General features: G+C 42.2%; 1 protein-coding gene across 1 annotated transcript in view; it reads left to right on the top strand.

Moving 5' to 3' along the window:
* LOC124556065 overlaps positions 1-17,511 on the top strand; it is a 158,731-nt gene that overhangs the window by 90,278 nt on the left and 50,942 nt on the right. The window contains exon 6 of the mRNA XM_047130094.1: positions 16,571-16,848. Coding sequence (XP_046986050.1) covers positions 16,571-16,848 — 278 coding nt within the window. The remainder of the gene's footprint in view (positions 1-16,570; positions 16,849-17,511) is intronic.

Raw genomic sequence — 17,511 nt, 5'->3', positions numbered from 1 at the left:
ACATGCAATCGGTCTACATCAACTACTTGCACTATCCTCAAGAACAAGGACAAGATTAAGGAGATAGTTGCTTCAAACGGAGTGACAGGAATATCTAAACTACGGTTTCGCATTGTGGACGATGTCAAAAAGTTTCTCCTTGTATGTATAAAAGAAAAGCAATTACAAGGCGACACTATTAACGAGAACATCATTTGTGAGAAGGCGAGAATGGTTTTCGGCAACCTGGTTAAGAAGACGGCAGGATCATCAGCGGCCGAAGAAGTGTTTAAAGGAAGCCGTGGGTGGTTCGAGAAGCTTAAGAGAGGAAGCGGCATCCACAGCGTTGCGTGGCACGGCGAAGCAGCCAGCTCCGACACAAAGGTAGCAGACAACTTCATCAGTAACTTCAAGATGCTCGTAGATCCTGAGGGTTATCTGCCGCAACAGGTTTTTAATTGTGACGACACGGGTCTGTTCTGGAAAAAGCTGCCGAAGCGTACCTTTATAATACCAGAGGAGGATGCATTGCCCGGTCACAAGCCAATGACAGACCGTGTCACACTGCTATTCTGTACCAATGTATGTGGCGATTTGAAAATTAAGCCGCTGCTTGTTTACCATTCAGAAACTCCACGAGCGTTCAAGTAGTGTAAAGTCCAGAAGAGCAGGTTAAATGTGATGTGGAGGCACAACAATAAGGCTTGGGTGACATATGATTTTTTTTTTTTTTGTGATTGGATCAATGAAGTGTTTGGTCCTTAGGTGAAAAAATATTTGCTTGAGATGAATCTGCCACTCCATGTCTTGCTTGTTGTGGATAACGCTCCTGCCCATTATCCAGGCCTACGGGACTACCTCCTTGAAGAATTTCAGTTCATCAAGATCCAGTTTTTGCCTTCCAGCACCACTCCGTTGCTCCAGCCTACGGACCAGCAGATTGCTTCTAACTTAAAGAAGCTCTACACTAAACCACTCACCGAGTGTTGCTTTGAGTTGACCGAAGCTATCAATCTCACTCTCAGAGAGTTTTGGAAATATCACTGCAACATCGTTGCCTGCGTCAAGATAATCGAAAAGGCGTGGGAAGGGATTATCATGAGAACCCTCACTTTGCTTGGAAGAAGCTTTGGCCGGGGTGCATTGACGAATGTGACTCTGAGGCATTTGAGTCTGTACCTGTGGACTCTATAGTCAACGAGATTGTGTCTTTGACCAAGAGCATGGGACTAGAAGTGGATAACAATTATATCTATGAGCTTGTGGAAGCTCACAGCCATGATATGACCACCGAAGAGCTTATGGAGTTGCAGAGTGTATAACAGTAGTAAGTTGTGGAGAGGCGTCCTTCAGAGAAGAAGAAGGAGGAGGAGGCGGTAACAGCAAAACATCAATCTCCTGGCACAATAAGAGAAATGCTGAAAGCCTAAGAATCGGTTGCATCGTACATTGAAAATAATCACCCCAATAAAGCAGTGGCTACGCACGCTGCAAATTTATTTGACAACAATGCTGTACCGTATTTCTCCGCCAATTGTTGAAGTGTCGGTGGAAACAAATGACTATCGATAGCTTCCTACTAAAACAGAATTAGTCATGTATCGTGAATAATAAAGTACATAATATTGTATGAATAATTTTTTTAATAAATGGCATGAATAAGATACAGTTTTTAGTACTTTTTCTGCGTGGAACGCATTATCGTATTTTACATTAATTTATGTGGGATGAAATGGATAGCTTAAGGAGTGCTTCGCACTACGAGTAAGATTCTGGAACGAATTATGCTCACTATGTTAGGTTCCACTTTATTTGCATTACATGCTGGGTCGTTTATACCATTAGGCAAGACTAAGCGGCCGCTTAGGGCGGCAGAATTCTAAGAGCGGCGAAGGGCGGAAAAAATTAATTTCAAATCAAACACCGAAAAGATTGAGCAAATGAAGAGAAAAATGAAAAATTAAACTACCGAATTCTTTTCAAAAGCATATGAAACAGTTACGTAGTAAGTCTTTATTTACCGTGACGAAAGCAAACACATTGCGTCTACCTACCTCGAAACTAAAGCAGGCGCTACTGATTCCGAAACTGAAACAAATTTAGGACCACTGCGTCCATGGAAGCGAAAGAGCCAATGTCTATAGACAAACACAGCATCCATTCCTCACTGGGATTCGAACCCGGATCCATCTCATACGAATGATCAGAAGCCAGTCACTTCGACCACAGTGCCACCAGGGTGGCTGATAAAAGTTGTGAAACTCATTGGTCCGTATTTTATCAATGGCACGTTGAATGGACGCAAATATCGAAAGTTTTTGGAACAGGAACTACAGATACTACTTCAGGACGTTGCCCTGGATGTTCGACAACGTATGTGGTTTCAGGACGATGGCTGGTCATCGCATTGTGCAATTGAAGCACGCGAGGTATTAGACCGTGTTTATACTAGCCTGTGGATCGGCAGAGGTTGCCCTATTAATTGTCCCGCTAGGTCGCCGGATTTGACGTCGCCGGATTTCCTTCTATGAGGATGTTTAAAAGATAAGGTGTACCAGCAAGTGCCAACAAGCCGTGAAGACATGGTCGACAACATCAGACGCCTGTATTGGCATTCCCGCAGATATGCTTCTGTCTTGTGTACGGTCGTTTGAAATCGGATCACTAAGTGTATTGATGTTGATGGTACTACGATTGAACACTTACTCTAATTGGAAAGTACAGTAGCGTTTGCCTCGAGCCACGGCCACAGTGGCGCGTCGAGTAGTCCCGTCCCCTGTTCGATATGATGTCGGAGGAATACAACGTTGCAAATGGATTTTCCAATTAGAAGTCATACTGACCTGTCCTAACCTCGCAGCATGGAGGTCGGGTCTCACGTGCATTTGGATACTTAAGGGTTATCGAGTAGCATATTGTAATTTACGATTGTGTGCCCACTTCTACTCCTCCGATTACAGCGCCATCTGTGGCGAAATGAAGAAAATTCTTCTAACAAAACGTTTGTAGATTTTTCAGTAGAATCGCAATCTGCAATAAAACACGGGGGGGGGTTCCCATTGAAGATTTCAAAGTTGCACCCCACCCACGCACGGGGTGGAGTGGCGGGTCGAGTGTCGTATCGTTGGATATTGGATATCCCCTTCCGAGACAAACAAATTGGACTTGTAACATTTTTTTGATGCGATGTGTAGTTTTTCGAGATATTTCAATGTCTTCAATTAGAATGAACACCCTGTATAATCACTGACAGTTACGCTGACTTTTCGTGCAGGTATAACATTCAAATAACAGTTTGAATAAGTACACCATACTGATAGGAGGAAATAATGTAATGGTATTGTTCAGTTCCAGGCTTCGGTACACCGCCCAGATAGCAATGTTCAGCTGAAACGTGTGGAACCACAAACTGATAGAGGAAGAAGAAGGCCTTTTTATAGTATTGGAAGAAATTATAATCGCAGCAGAGGTTCCTACATACCAGTTAGGATCACTGGTAATCAAATAAAATCTAAAGGAAAGCCAAATGTGGAGCAAACCATTCCTGACGATGAACTTCAAATTCGCGAAATCACTAAGAAACTATTGGAGGACATAAAAGAATTGGATCTCAATGATACATCGAAGTGCCACACCCAAGAGGGGTCAGTCAGAACTCACGAAGAGCAGTCAGTAAGTATGTTACTTTAGGCACTAGAATGTAGAAATATGATTCAAGCTCCGTACCTGCTATAATACCATAAATCATTTCTTGTCTGTTTTTCTGTTTTCCCGATGAGACTACGTGGGTGAGAAACGAAGGATGCTAGCGACCGGCAGCCACGCTAAATATTTCGACTGGCCGCATAATCTCCTAATGCTAGACGAATGTGTTAGCTGTATATGAAGCTTTTAACATAGAACTATATTCTACTGAATAGTGTACATCAGAACGTCGGTTATATTGTTGTGGCTTTTTCTTTCATAGGTTGGCAACGTTGAGAAGCAAAAGCCCTCAGACGATAAGATGGTGAGTGAGGAGCAGACACTAATTACACCCAGCGTTACTGATAGCGTAGACTTGGAAAATGAATTCAAGTTACGTCAGATTTGTGTTGATGAGAAAGAATTGAGCGAAAAGCAAGCGGAAGCCACAGGGAAAATTAGTTCACATCGTTATAGCAAGATAAAATACATTCGAAGGCATTCTAAAAGTATGGATAAAAGGCAGTTTATGGTGGTTTCAACAACGTACCGTGCACAGAGTGACGCATGTCTGCCGTCATCAACTGCTAATCAGCAGCACCACGTGAGTATCCGTGCTTTGGAAATGGCAGTTTAGAGCCACTGGGTCATTACCGTAAGAACTCCCTTCCTTATTAATCTGAGGTTTTCACGCACTAGTGGACAACCAGAAATAACCCCATCTAAATACATTACGTACGAATAACATAACAAAATGATAGCCACTGACAAAACCGGCATGAGTACTGATTCTTATGCACCGTACACTGAAATAAGTAGAAATCACATTCTCGGACTGTAATATCTGACACAATAACGACTGTACTTGATCTACTGACAGATTGGCCTGTTGTTCAAACGTCGTACCGTGTTGGAAAACGTTCTAGAAATTCCAGAACTGAGTCGACGGCTACAGTTCCCTTACTTACAGGATATCAGTGATGTACTGTGAATCTTCGAGAACTGCCTGATCCTTCAGCAAAATTGTTCAACGCGTAGGATCTAATGTTCATGATGTACGAGGGTTGACTGAAAAGTAATGCCGCCACTTTTTTAACTCTTCAAGTAACTGGATGTGTCACTGACTTGTTCAACGTTGGCAGAAATGTATCCAATTGGCTGGTGATTATGTGGAAAAGTGAATATTGGTAATTAAATATCACATTCTAAGGATTATTTCTGCGTTTGGTATGCGGCAGGTACTGGCTTGTTCTGTAGCCTCTTCTCTACAGCTCCAGTTGGCGGGAAGCCTTAGCATTGAACGGTTGTGTTGTTACAGTGTAAAGTATGGAACCCTGCGCAGACGGTCGGTCAATGCAGTTTAAGCAACGTGCATTCATTGAATTCTTGACAGCAGAAGGTGTCACCACAAATGAGATTCATCAGAGAATGAAATCAGTTTACGGTGATTGTGTTGATGTGACTACTGTGCGTCGTTGGGCGAGTAAGTTTAAAGATGTTGAGGCGGGAACATCTGACCTGCGTGATAAACAAAGAGTTGGACGTCCTGTGACAGCAAACACCGAGTTTCACAAGCAGATGGTGCTATCCATGTTGATTTCCTTGATTGTGGAACAACAATAAATTCAGAGCATTACATCACAACGCAGCGAACTCTGAAACGACGGCTAACAAGGATCCGAAAGCAAAAGGGAAATGTTTTCCTGTAGAACGTCTGAGACTGAATCTCACCACCGAACGGCACAGTCCAGATTTAGCACCCTCTGACTTCCATCTGTTTCCGGTAATGAAAGACGATCTGCGGGGACATCATTATGCTTCTGATGAAGACGTTGAGAGAATTGTGAGACTGTGGTTGCGTAGACAGAGTGTCAAATTCTTCCGTGACGGCTTCAGAAAACTTGTTCATCGTTGGCAGAAATGTATCCAATTGGCTGGTGATTATATGGAAAAGTGAATTTTCGTAATTAGAGATCATATTCTAAGGATTATTTCTGCGTTTGATTTATTAACATACTCCCATCCAAACCCAATTAACGAAAGTGGAGGCATTACTTTTCATTCAAACCTCGTACATTGTACAAACTATGTAATATGTGAGTAAACCATCATACACAGATAAAAATTTCGTGAGGTAGTTCCTTTTACAGCAGTGCTTTGTATCAGTCCAACGTTATATAAGTGATTCAGCCTGTCAGAACTGTGTCAGTCTATAGAGTAGTTAATATTGTATTATTGTATTCTGAAAATAATGAGCACACGTGTCACTGAGATCTTTCCAATGTAATACGCAGAGAATATAAAATTCAACATTCTAAGCCCATTTCTAGAGAATCCTTTGAAAAGTAATCCACCTACTCCAAAAGCCTAAAGTCAGTATCACAGTCCATGTAAGCGAAGCCATTCAGATACAGTAAGCTAATGCAAGCAGCAGACTTCTAGAATAAATAAAAGATAGCAATATCTGTAAGACAAATCTGAAGGAGGGAAGAACACGGCTTAACGTTCCACCGGCGTAATATAAACGAGAGTGAACGTATCACATGTCATCAAAACAATCACGAACGTGCCGAAGTGGTTGAGAAACTGGCCTCGTATTAGGGACCAAGCAGTTCAAATCTCCGTCGGGCCATCTGGATTAAGGCTTTCTATATACCTTTAAATCACTTTTCAGGATGTGACGATGATTTCTTTTTAAAAAACTGCAGCCTTTTGCTAGTTCCATTCTTCTCCATATGAGCCAAAACATAGTATGTAACGCGTTTAATGTCACCATATTAACAAACTGTGATGTCTGGCCCCTTGACGTTTACTATGAATCATCGTATAATTATGTAAACATAGCGGCGCCGCTAGTCATTCAGTATATGGTGCGAACCCGATTTATCAGTAAAACTCTATATGATTAAAGCTGTGTTTTAGACACGCAGTCGAGCTGAATCCGTTGCCTTTTGCTGGCAATGCTTACACCAACTGAGTTATTCAGGCACACTTCAGGCTGGAGTCTCAACTTTCCAGTCTCCCACTAATTCCTCCACAATACCCAAAAACAAAAAGCTGAGTTTAGTTTGGAATGTAGGAGACTGAGGTTATGAGCCGAGTGATGGAGCATGTCTCAAAAGATCAATCGGTAATTTTATTGCACGTGAAAGATATGGGTCTGAGTTTGAGTCCCGGTCCGGCACTAAGAATTAAACACTCAGAAAGTAGCATTACAAAATATAATAAACTGCGTAGTGAAATGCTTACTCTTAGAAGAGTCCATATTCCGCATTTAAGCAGTCCTTAGTCAATCATTTTTTTCATCCAGTGCAAGACAAGAAAGGTATACAAAGGAGAACCTCCGTGGGGTTTGGACTGTGAGACAGTACTGGCAACCTAACACTTTAAGTCTAGCCGTGAAGCGTGAAGCGAGTGCATCAATTGATGCTGATCCGTGAAAAGCAAGTATCTAGCTTCAGTTTCTGGTCTGGCATTATTGTGGTATATCAGGTAGTTTCGTGATGGTGAAGAAACCTGTGCAGACCGAATAATTCATTCTTCCTTTATTTAACAGTTTGTTAAAGTATGAATTGTAACGTTTTAGGAAATAGGCTCTCTGATATCACAGATGGTTGTACTTACTGGAGAACATTAATAATAAAGAACTGTTTTCAGCTTGTCACAAGGGAATAGTGAAAGACAGGTGGCTGCAGAATGCTAACAGTTGACGAAAACACAGCTGATACCGTAGAAGCCAGTGGTCATTAATCATATGTGTTGGCAAGTTAAGATAATACCCATGATTACTATAGAGCCTGAGGTGACAAAAGTCATCAGATATCTCCTAACACTGTGACGGACCTCCTTTTGTCCTGCGTAGTCCAGAATCTCGACGTGGCATGGACTCAACAAGTGATCTGGAGAAATACTGAGCCATGCTGCCTCTATAGCCGTCCACAATTGCGAAAGTGTTGCCGGTACAGGATTTTGTGCACGACCTCTCGATTATGTCCCATAAATGTTCGGTGGAATTCATGTGGGTTACCAAATCATTCGCTCGAATTGTCCAGAACGTTCTTCAAACCAATCACAAACAATTGTGGCCTGGTGACATGACGCATTGACATATATAAAAATTCCATTATTTTTTGGGAACATGAAGGCCATGAACGGCTGCAAAACTTCTCCAAGTAGCTACGCATAACCATTTCTAGCCAATGATCGATACAGTTGGACCAGAGGACCCATGCCTTTCCATGTAAACATAGCCCACAGCATTGTGAAGCCACCACCAGCTTGCACAGTGGCTTCTTGACAACTGGGGTCCATGACTTCGTGGGGTCAGCACCATACTCGAACCCTACCATCAGCTCTTTCCAACTCAAATCGGGACTCAGCTGACCAGGTCACGGTTTTCCAGTTGTTTACTGTCCAACCGATGTGGTCACAAGCCAAGCAGAGGCGCTGCACGTGATGTCGTGCTGTAAGGCACGCGCTTTGGTCGTCTGCTGCCACTTACCATTAACGCCAAATTTCGACGTGCTGTTCTAACGTATACGTTTGTCTTACATCCCACATTGATTTCACGTAATGTTGGTTGTCTGTTAGCAATTACCACTCTACGCAATCGGCGCTGCTCTCGGTCATTAAGTGAAGGCCATCGGCCACTGTGTTGTCGGTGGTGAGAGGTAATACCTCAAATTTGATATTCTCGGCACACTCTTGACACTTTGGATTTAGGAATATTGAATTATCTAGCGATATCCGAAATGGAATGTTCCATGCGTCTAGCTCCCACTACTATTCCGCGTTCAAAGTCTGTTAGTTCCCGTTGTGCGGCCATAATCACATCGGAAATTTTTTCAAATAAATCACCTGGTTGCAAATGACAAATCAGCCGGTGCACTGCCCTTTCATACCTTGTGTACGGGATTCTGGAGCCATCTACCGGTATCCCATGACTTTTTCATCTCAGTATACACGATTTATACTAGTTACGTCAAGTGAATTCATCAGTAATAATCATTCACCTGGTGTCCTGCTACTACCAGTATCGAAGGCTCTTGTGATGATTCGGGCTCTTGACCAATTCCATTCATTTACAGGAGCAAATTTGCCATCAGATGCATGCATGTATTAATCCAGTGTACATTGCAGCCATAGTGCAGGTTGATGATGATTGTTTTGTTGTTTGAGTCATGTTAACATGCGAAGTATTGGGACTTTGATACTTACAGAAGAACAAATTGTGCGTTATGGTTTCACATACTATTTGTCCTAAGTTTCTGTACATTTGTCAAACAACAACTGAACCCTTCAAAACGACGACGTACCTCGATTGTAGGTTTCCCATAAATAAAGTGAATAAATGATTGGGATACGTGTAAATATCAAAAGTGTCCACATCTTAGAGCTCTGCATCTTGCCCCTCGTCTTCCACGACTCACTTTGTTCCCAGCTCAGCTTGACATGGACAGCAGTTCCCTCACTCGTCTTCAAGCGAATGTGCAACCAGCGAGTGCGAAGAACAATCACATGACACTTCCACAGGGCTAGGAAAATATGGAGACTTGCTTCGTCACATAACAGCCACACATATGAGCATGGCATGCGTTGCAAGCCATTTGCAACTGAGATTGCTTTTAGCTGTGGAGTTTCTGTGTTTTCTATGGAAAAGGTATATTCCGAATCTCTGATATTCACCAAATATTAACGCAGTGACTGACTATAATTATGTACGATGTACAACCAATATTGCAGCAATTATCGAATACTGTGTGATAATTAAGCTCATTGATGTAATTGTACAAGTATACAAACTGCATAAGCTCTGTCTGCAAATAAAATTACGCTGACTGCACGACACACACTTTGGGCAGAATAAATGAAAAAGATCGACATTGAGGAAGTGACAACTGATTATTATTATGAAATCTAGAAGTGAATAATTATTTATAATACATGGTGGTCCATTGATGGTGACCGGGCCAAATATCTCACGAAATAAGCAACAAACGAAAAAACTACATAGAACGAAACTCGTCTAGCTTGCAGGGGGAAACCAGATGGCGCTATGGTTGCCCGGCTATATGGCGCTGCCATAGGTCAAACGGATATCAACTGCGTTTTTTTAAATAGGAACCCCCATTTTTTATTACATATTCGTGTACTACGTAAAGAAATATGAATGTTTTAGTTGGACCACTTTTTTCGCTTTGTGATAGATGGCGCTTTACAGCCAAACGTATAAGTATGTGGTATCACGTAACATTCCGCCAGTGCGGACGGTATTTGCTTCGTGGTACATTACTCGTGTTAAAATGGACCGTTTACCAATTGCGGAAAAGGTCGATATCGTGTTGATGTATGGCTATTGTGATCAAAATGCCTAACGGGCGTGAGCTATGTATGCTGCTAGGTATCCTGGACGACATTATCTAAGTGTCCGGACCGTTCGTCGGATAGTTACGTTATTTAAGGAAACAGGAAGTGTTCGGCCACATGTGAAACGTCAACCACGACCTGCAACAAATAATGATGCCCAGGTAGGTGTTTTGGCTGCTGTCGCGGCTACTCCGCACATCAGTAGCAGACAAATTGCGCGAGAATCGGGAATCTCAAAAACGTCGGTGTTGAGAATGCTACATCAACATCTCTTGCATCCGTACCATATTTCTATGCACCAGGAATTACATGGCGACGACTTTGAACGTCGTGTACAGTTCTGTCACTGGGCACAAGAGAAATTACGGGACGATGACAGATTTTTTGCACGCGTTCTGTTTAGCAACGAAGTGTCATTCACCAAAAGCGGTAACGTAAACCGGCATAATCTGCACTAATGGGCAACGGAAAATCCGCGATGGCTGCGACAAGTGGAACATCAGCGACCTTGGCGGGTTAATGTATGGTGCGGCATTATGGGAGGCAGGATAATTGGCCCCCATTTTATCGATGGCAATCTAAATGGTGCAGTGTATGCTGATTTCCTACGTAATGTACCACCGATGTAACTACAAGATGTTTCACTGCAAGACAGAATGGCGATCTACTTCCAACATGATGGGTGTCCGGCACATAGCTCGCGTGCGGTTGAAGCGGTATTGAATAGGATATTTCATGACAGGTGGATTGGTCGTCGAAGCACCATACCATGGCCCGCATGTTCACCGGATCTGACGTCCCCGGATTTCTTTTTCTGGGGAAAGTTGAAGGATATTTGCCATCGTGATCCGACGACAACGCCTGACAACATGCGTCAGCGCATTGTCAATGCATGTGTGAACATTACGGAAGGTGAACTACTCGCTGTTGAGAAGAATGTCGTTACACGTATTGCCAAATGCATTAAGGTTGACGGACATCATTTTGAGCATTTATTGCATTAATGTGATATTTACAGGTAATTACGCGGTAACAGCATGCGTTCGCAGAAATGATAATTTCACAAAGGTACATGTATCACGTTGGGACAACCGAAATAAAATGTTCAAACGTACCTGCGTTCTGTATTTTAATTTTAAAAACCTACCTGTTACGAACTGTTCGTCTAAAATTGTGAGCCATATGTTTGTAACTATTACAGCGCCATCTGTCACAAATCGAAAAAGTGGTCCAACTAAAACATTCATATTTCTTTACGTACTATACGAATATGTAATAAAAATGGGGTTCCTATTTTTTTTTAAAATGCAGTTGATATCCGTTTGACCTATGGCAGTGCCATATAGCGGGCCAACCATAGCGCCATCTGGCTACCCCCTTCAAGCTAGACAAGTTTCGTTCTTTGTAGTTTTTTCGTTTGACGCTTATTTCGTGAGATATTTGGCCCGGTCACGATCAATAGACCACCCTGTATATAAAAAAAAACAAGTCTACAATGCATTGTGGACTGGAGTTCTACATAGTTTCATCTGATCGCTGCACTGCCGGAGATTTGTAGGTAGCTATTCAGAAACAGGAACGGATCAAGAATCGACCACCTAGCACAAATTAAATGTTTACCAGTTCTGAATAGAAGAAACACTGGTAACTGGTTTCCCAAGATCTTCAAATTGCCAATGTTGCTGTAAAAGTAATTCATTCCCTAAAATAAATTATAATCTACAAATAAAATTTTATATTTCTATTAATCAGTAAAGAAATTGCCTTCGATTTCTGTCATTTAAGAAAATATTCGTTCTCTCTGTGACTATCACTGACGTAGGCTTTCATTTCATCTTCCTCAATTTTGCCACTGTAACTCTAGTCATCTCATCCGTCATAACAGGACCCTCGAAGACAATCTGCCCCGTACTTTTCTAGTCTACATCTACGTCTACCCACATACTCTGCGAACCACCGTACAGCGCATGACAGAGGGTACCACGTACCACTACGAGTCATTTCCATTCCTGCTCCGCCCGCAAACAGAGCGAGGGGAAAATGACTGTCTAAAAGCCTTCACATGAGCCCTAACTTCTCTCATGTTATCTTCATGGTCCTTGGGCGAAACGTACGTTGGCGGCAGTAGAATCATTTTGCATCGGCCTCAAATGCCGGCTCTCTAAATTTCCATAATAGTGCCTTGCGGAAAAAGCGTTGTCTTCCCTCCAGAGATTATCATTTGAGTTCACGAAGCATCTCCGTAATACATGCGTGCTGAGCGAACATATCGGTAACAAATCTAGCAGCACGCCTCTGAAATACTTCGATGTCTTTCTTTATTCCGACCTGATGGGGATCCCAAACACTCGAGCAGTACTCAAGAATGGGTCGCACTAGCGCTCTGTGCGCCATCTCCTTCACAGATGAGTTACAGTTTCCTAAAATTCTCACAATAAAACGAAGTCGAGCATTCGCCTTCCCTACTACCAACCTGACGTGCTCATTATATTTCATATCGCTTTACAGCGTTATGCCTAGATATTTAATCGATATGACTGTGTCAAGTAGCATATTACTAATGCTATATGCGAACGTTACAGGACTGTTTTTCCTACTCATCCGCATTAATTTTCATTTTTTCTACATTTAGAGCAAGCTGCCATTCATTACACCTACTACAGTCACTCAACGGCAATACTTTGCTGTATACCCCAGCGTCGTCAGAAAACAGCCGTAAATTGCTATTCATATCATTTATTTATATAGAGAATAAGTCCCTGGGGCACACCTGACGATATTCTTGTCTCTTATGAATACTCTTGTTCGAGGACAACGTACTGGGTTCCATTACTTAAAAAGACTTAGAGCCACCCACATATATGTCAAACTCTTTCCGGAAATCTAGAAATGTGGAATCTGTCCATTGCACTTCATCCATGGTTCGAAGGATATTATGTGAGAAAAGGATAAGCTGAGTTTCCCCACGAGCGATGCTTTCTACCTCCGTGCTGATTTGTGGACAGAAGTTCCTCTATCTCAAAAAAAATTTATTATATTCGAACTGAGAATATGTTCCAGAATTTTTTGACAAAGCTATATTAAGGATATTGGTCTGCAATTACATGGATCCGTTCTTATACCTTTATTATATATAGGAGTCGCTTGTGCTTCTTTCCAGTCGCTTAGGGACTTTGCCCTGAGCGAGGGATTCGCGATAAATGCGAGGGAGGTAAGGAGCCAACGTCGCAGATTACTCTAGGACTTTGTGTGTACCGACACACCGTTTATTGACCTAGGTATCGTTTGGTTCTAAGAAAAGGATATGACCAAAAGAACCTCTTACGCACCACGCTCTGTATTCAATGTTTCACGTGCCTTGAGAACGATATCCAAACTTTTGAGCTGACAATGTTCTTTCTGCTTTCGTTTTGTCCGTCCCCTCCTTCAAAATATTCGAGAATTGACAAACAGAAAATAATTCATTTTTGGCAGATTTCATAGAAGAAAAGTAAACTAAAAATATTTGTGATAGTCATATTTCTGATGAATGGAACATGCATAGAATAGCAGCGAAAGATCCATATAATGGAACGACTACAGACAGAATTAGAAACGGAAAAAGTGAAGGGAAAGTGGTGTACAATACCATAGACCTTGATTCAATATAATAAGACGAAAGGCATTAACTGTATTCAAGGTAACAAAATTAAGTGTAACTATCACTAGTCTATAAAACTAATATATGGATAAAACATATATATTGACCTTGCAGTATCACATGACTGCTAATATCTTCTGGAGACATTAGGTTACATGGATTAGAGATAGAAAGTGTGTATTCTGTAATAGAGGAGTCAAACTGACTTTGTACCTGTAAAATAAACACGACTAAAACAAAATAAGCCAGAAACAATATCTTCACAACGGATTTTCCATGAAAACGGTAACTCTGAGTCAGACGAGCAAATTGCAAAAAAAATGGTTCAAATGGCTCTGACCACTATGGGACTTAACATCTGAGGTCATCAGTCCCCTAGAACTTAGAACTACTTAAACCTAACTAACCTAAGGACATCACACACAGCCATGCCCAAGGCAGGATTCGAACCTGCGACCGTAGCGGTCGCGCGGTTCCAGACTGAAGCGCCTAGAGCCACTCGGCCACCACGGCCGACAGCAAATTCCAGTAACCGCGTTAGTAGCTAAAATTTGCCAGTGAACTGGTTTTCCAAACGGCAGCAGAGGGGTCATTCAGAAATCGTTTGTAGAATATAGTGAACTCTGCGATCGAGAAACGTTAGTTGCCTGATTTCAGGTTTGTATCACTCTAAGAGCGTTGTAGGAAGACAGGTGTATGTAAATTTGACTCTAGAATTCGCATTTTCGGATGAAAGCATTTTGGACCGCTTAAAGGAAAACTAGACAACAGTGGGTCAGGAAGGCACCACAGTCAGAGCGGCGCCCAACCACAGACAGCTGCGGTAGACTAGAGGCGCCTCACTCTTCAGCTAACGTAGTTCACAACTGTTGATCACTAGTCTCATTCGATACCTGTTTCAGATGTTTTGCTATCCACATCTCTTTCCTGTTCCAGTTTAATTTTCTCGAGTTTCCTATATTCCGTATATTGAAGGTTAATAATAAAATTCAACTCTATAGTAAACCGATAACTTATGCTTCAGGAGTCCATATTGCGCTCAAGTATCTGAGCTGTTAATGTGTGGTGTGAAACATCATTCATTTTTAAGCGGATTTCTCTCGTGTCGTTATTATTGCTCACAATAATCTTCAAGTGTTCCAGAGAATACAAGTTGCTTCACACGTAAAATGCAACATTTTCTCTCTTCACTTTACCACGTACTAAATCTCGACAGGCTAATTATTACGTGCTTTACAATTCCAGTATGGCTAGAATAAACCATACTTATTTTCTGCTAAGTAATGAAAGTGTGGTGAAACCACCTTGTAAAAGTTTTGTAACATGTCGATCTATTGTAAATATTCTAAAAAGTCACCTAAGGTGTGAATCGCAGTTCTTCCGTCAACTATCCATTCAAATCTTCCATTACTTACGAATGAGGTTAGCAACTGAGATCTTATCGAATGCCATATTTGATCATCCGGGGACAGATACGATGATCCCACAAGCACACGTGCCGATTCCATGGCATCAGTTCTAGATCGAACTTGAGTCGCAAATGATGGCACTTCAATTAATCACCCCCCCCCCCCCAAAAAAAATTGTAAGTTCTACTGGTACTTGTTAATCAGTATGAAACTGTTTCACCGGTTGCTTATGTCTATGAATCCTGAAAGATCGAAAAGCTAGAATGCACCGTTATTGTTTCGTCCTTTTCTGTACAGTTAATGTGGTTTCAGGTGATGTCGAACGGTAGAATGCTTACGAATAGTAGTCGCAGAGTCCGCAGCTCGTGGTCGTGCGGTAGCGTTCTCGCTTCCCACGCCCGGGTTCCCGGTTTCGATTCCCGGCGGGGTCAGGGATTTTCTCTGCCTCGTGATGACTGGGTGTTGTGTGATGTCCTTAGGTTAGTTAGGTTTAAATAGTTATAAGTTCTAGGGGACTGATGACCTCAGATGTTAAGTCCCATAGTGCTCAGAGCCATTTGAACCATTTTAGTAGTCGCAGAATACGAATGCTGTGATGAACCTACAGGCTCTGGCCTTCTATTACGTGCTGTGCCTATTTTGGTGAGTCTATGTTCCTTATTTTATATGCGCCTGATGTCACCCATGTGAAGTCTACCTCATGCCGTGTCGCTTCGGGTATCGCACTCTGATGTATCCGGCTACATGGTTAGTTGACCATTAAGCTTTGCACATTTCAATAGTGTTTTCAATTCAGATATATCTCAGTTATGATACTCTCTTTTTGTCTTAAGGCTGGCTATTGCTGCCTCAATACAAACATTTCTTTAACTCCAATTTATTGTGTGGCACTTCATCTAATCGTTCTGCGACGCATAATGTAGCCAATCGCCTATTTCTTCACTAACCATATTTCTAATTAAAAGAGTGGCAGTTGAAGTAGACTCATTTCACCTTGTATAATGTGAAAAACATTTGTTTTCTATATCGTAAGTTGAAAAAAACCACATTAATTCCCTGAAATACCATTCTAAGGTACCTAAACACGCATGAGAAACAGTAGATGCTGCCACTACAATCACCATACCAAGAAAAAAATGGTTCAAATGGCTCTGAGCACTATGGGACTTAACATCTATGGTCATCAGTCCCCTAGAACTTAGAACTACTTAAACCTAACTAACCTAAGGACAGCACACAACACCCAGCCATCACGAGGCAGAGAAAATCCCTGACCCCGCCGGGAATCGAACCCGGGAACCCGGGCGTGGGAAGCGAGAACGCTACCGCACGACCACGAGATGCGGGCCCATACCAAGAGTTCAACAAATGTGAAAAATATAATTGCTAAAGTTATACAGCGCTGTATCCTGGAGTTAAGAGGCAATGTAAATGATTAGGAACGATTTCCTTTTACAGATCGCGGATGATGAGACACGGTCTTCTTCCGCAGCAACAAACATTAAAAGCGAGATTCAATCTCACGAAGAAACAGTTTCTAATGAAAAATACACGGAAGAGATGCAAGCTTCACAGTATCTACATGGTCAGAAATTACAAGAGAAGCCACAACAGTCTATTGCTACGGAAAAGGAGTTGGCAGAAAAGCCACAGTCTCAGCAAATTATTGCTGAGAATGTCACTGACCAAACAGCTGCGAGCCTCCAAAATACGGATATTACAGAGGGTCAGTACCAGAAACTAAGACCCACAGCGAACCAGAACCAGTTGGTAAGTGTTAACCAGGTCCAGTAATTAAATAGCACTTGCTTTCGTATTTTGGGACGACAGACAACTTCCTCCTGTTAGTTCTTTCTTCAGCCTTGTTTCCTGTAAAGTAAATTCTTCGTCACTGCAGTCCATGTACGAGGGCGTGCTGAGAAGTGCTACCCCCGAATCTTTTTTGTTCAAATCTTAAAGCTTTTTAAATAAAACAAAGTTTGTAGAGCGTAACATGGCGGTGTGTAACGTAACTATGTCAGTGCGTGAGAAACAGTGGACTGTTATCCCTCGGCAGACTGAAAACGCGAATTCGAAGAGTTCTTCCACACATGGAGCACCCTGTCCTTCAACATGACAATGCCACACCACACACGGGCACTGCGGCATCTGCAACGATCCGGCGCCTTGGGTTCACTGTCAGCGATCGTTCTCCATATAGTTCCGACTTGGCCACATCCGATCTTCACCTTTTTCCAAAGCTTAAAGAACACCTTCGAAGACTTCACTTCGACAGTTCAGTGCAAGCAGAGGTGAGGGTGTGACTCCGATAATAAACATTCTACAGTGACGGTATTAAGAAAATAGTCTCTCGTTGGGAGAAATGTGTTCGTCGCCAGCGTGGTTAGGCTGGGAAATAAATATGTAGACGTGAAGAATAAAGATGCATACTGT

This window comes from Schistocerca americana, chromosome X (genome assembly GCF_021461395.2).
Source record: "Schistocerca americana isolate TAMUIC-IGC-003095 chromosome X, iqSchAmer2.1, whole genome shotgun sequence".
In the NCBI taxonomy this organism is placed as follows: Eukaryota; Metazoa; Arthropoda; class Insecta; order Orthoptera; family Acrididae; genus Schistocerca; species Schistocerca americana.
The sequence above is the reverse complement of the archived record's forward strand: the minus strand, read 5'-3'. Positions and strand labels throughout refer to the sequence as shown.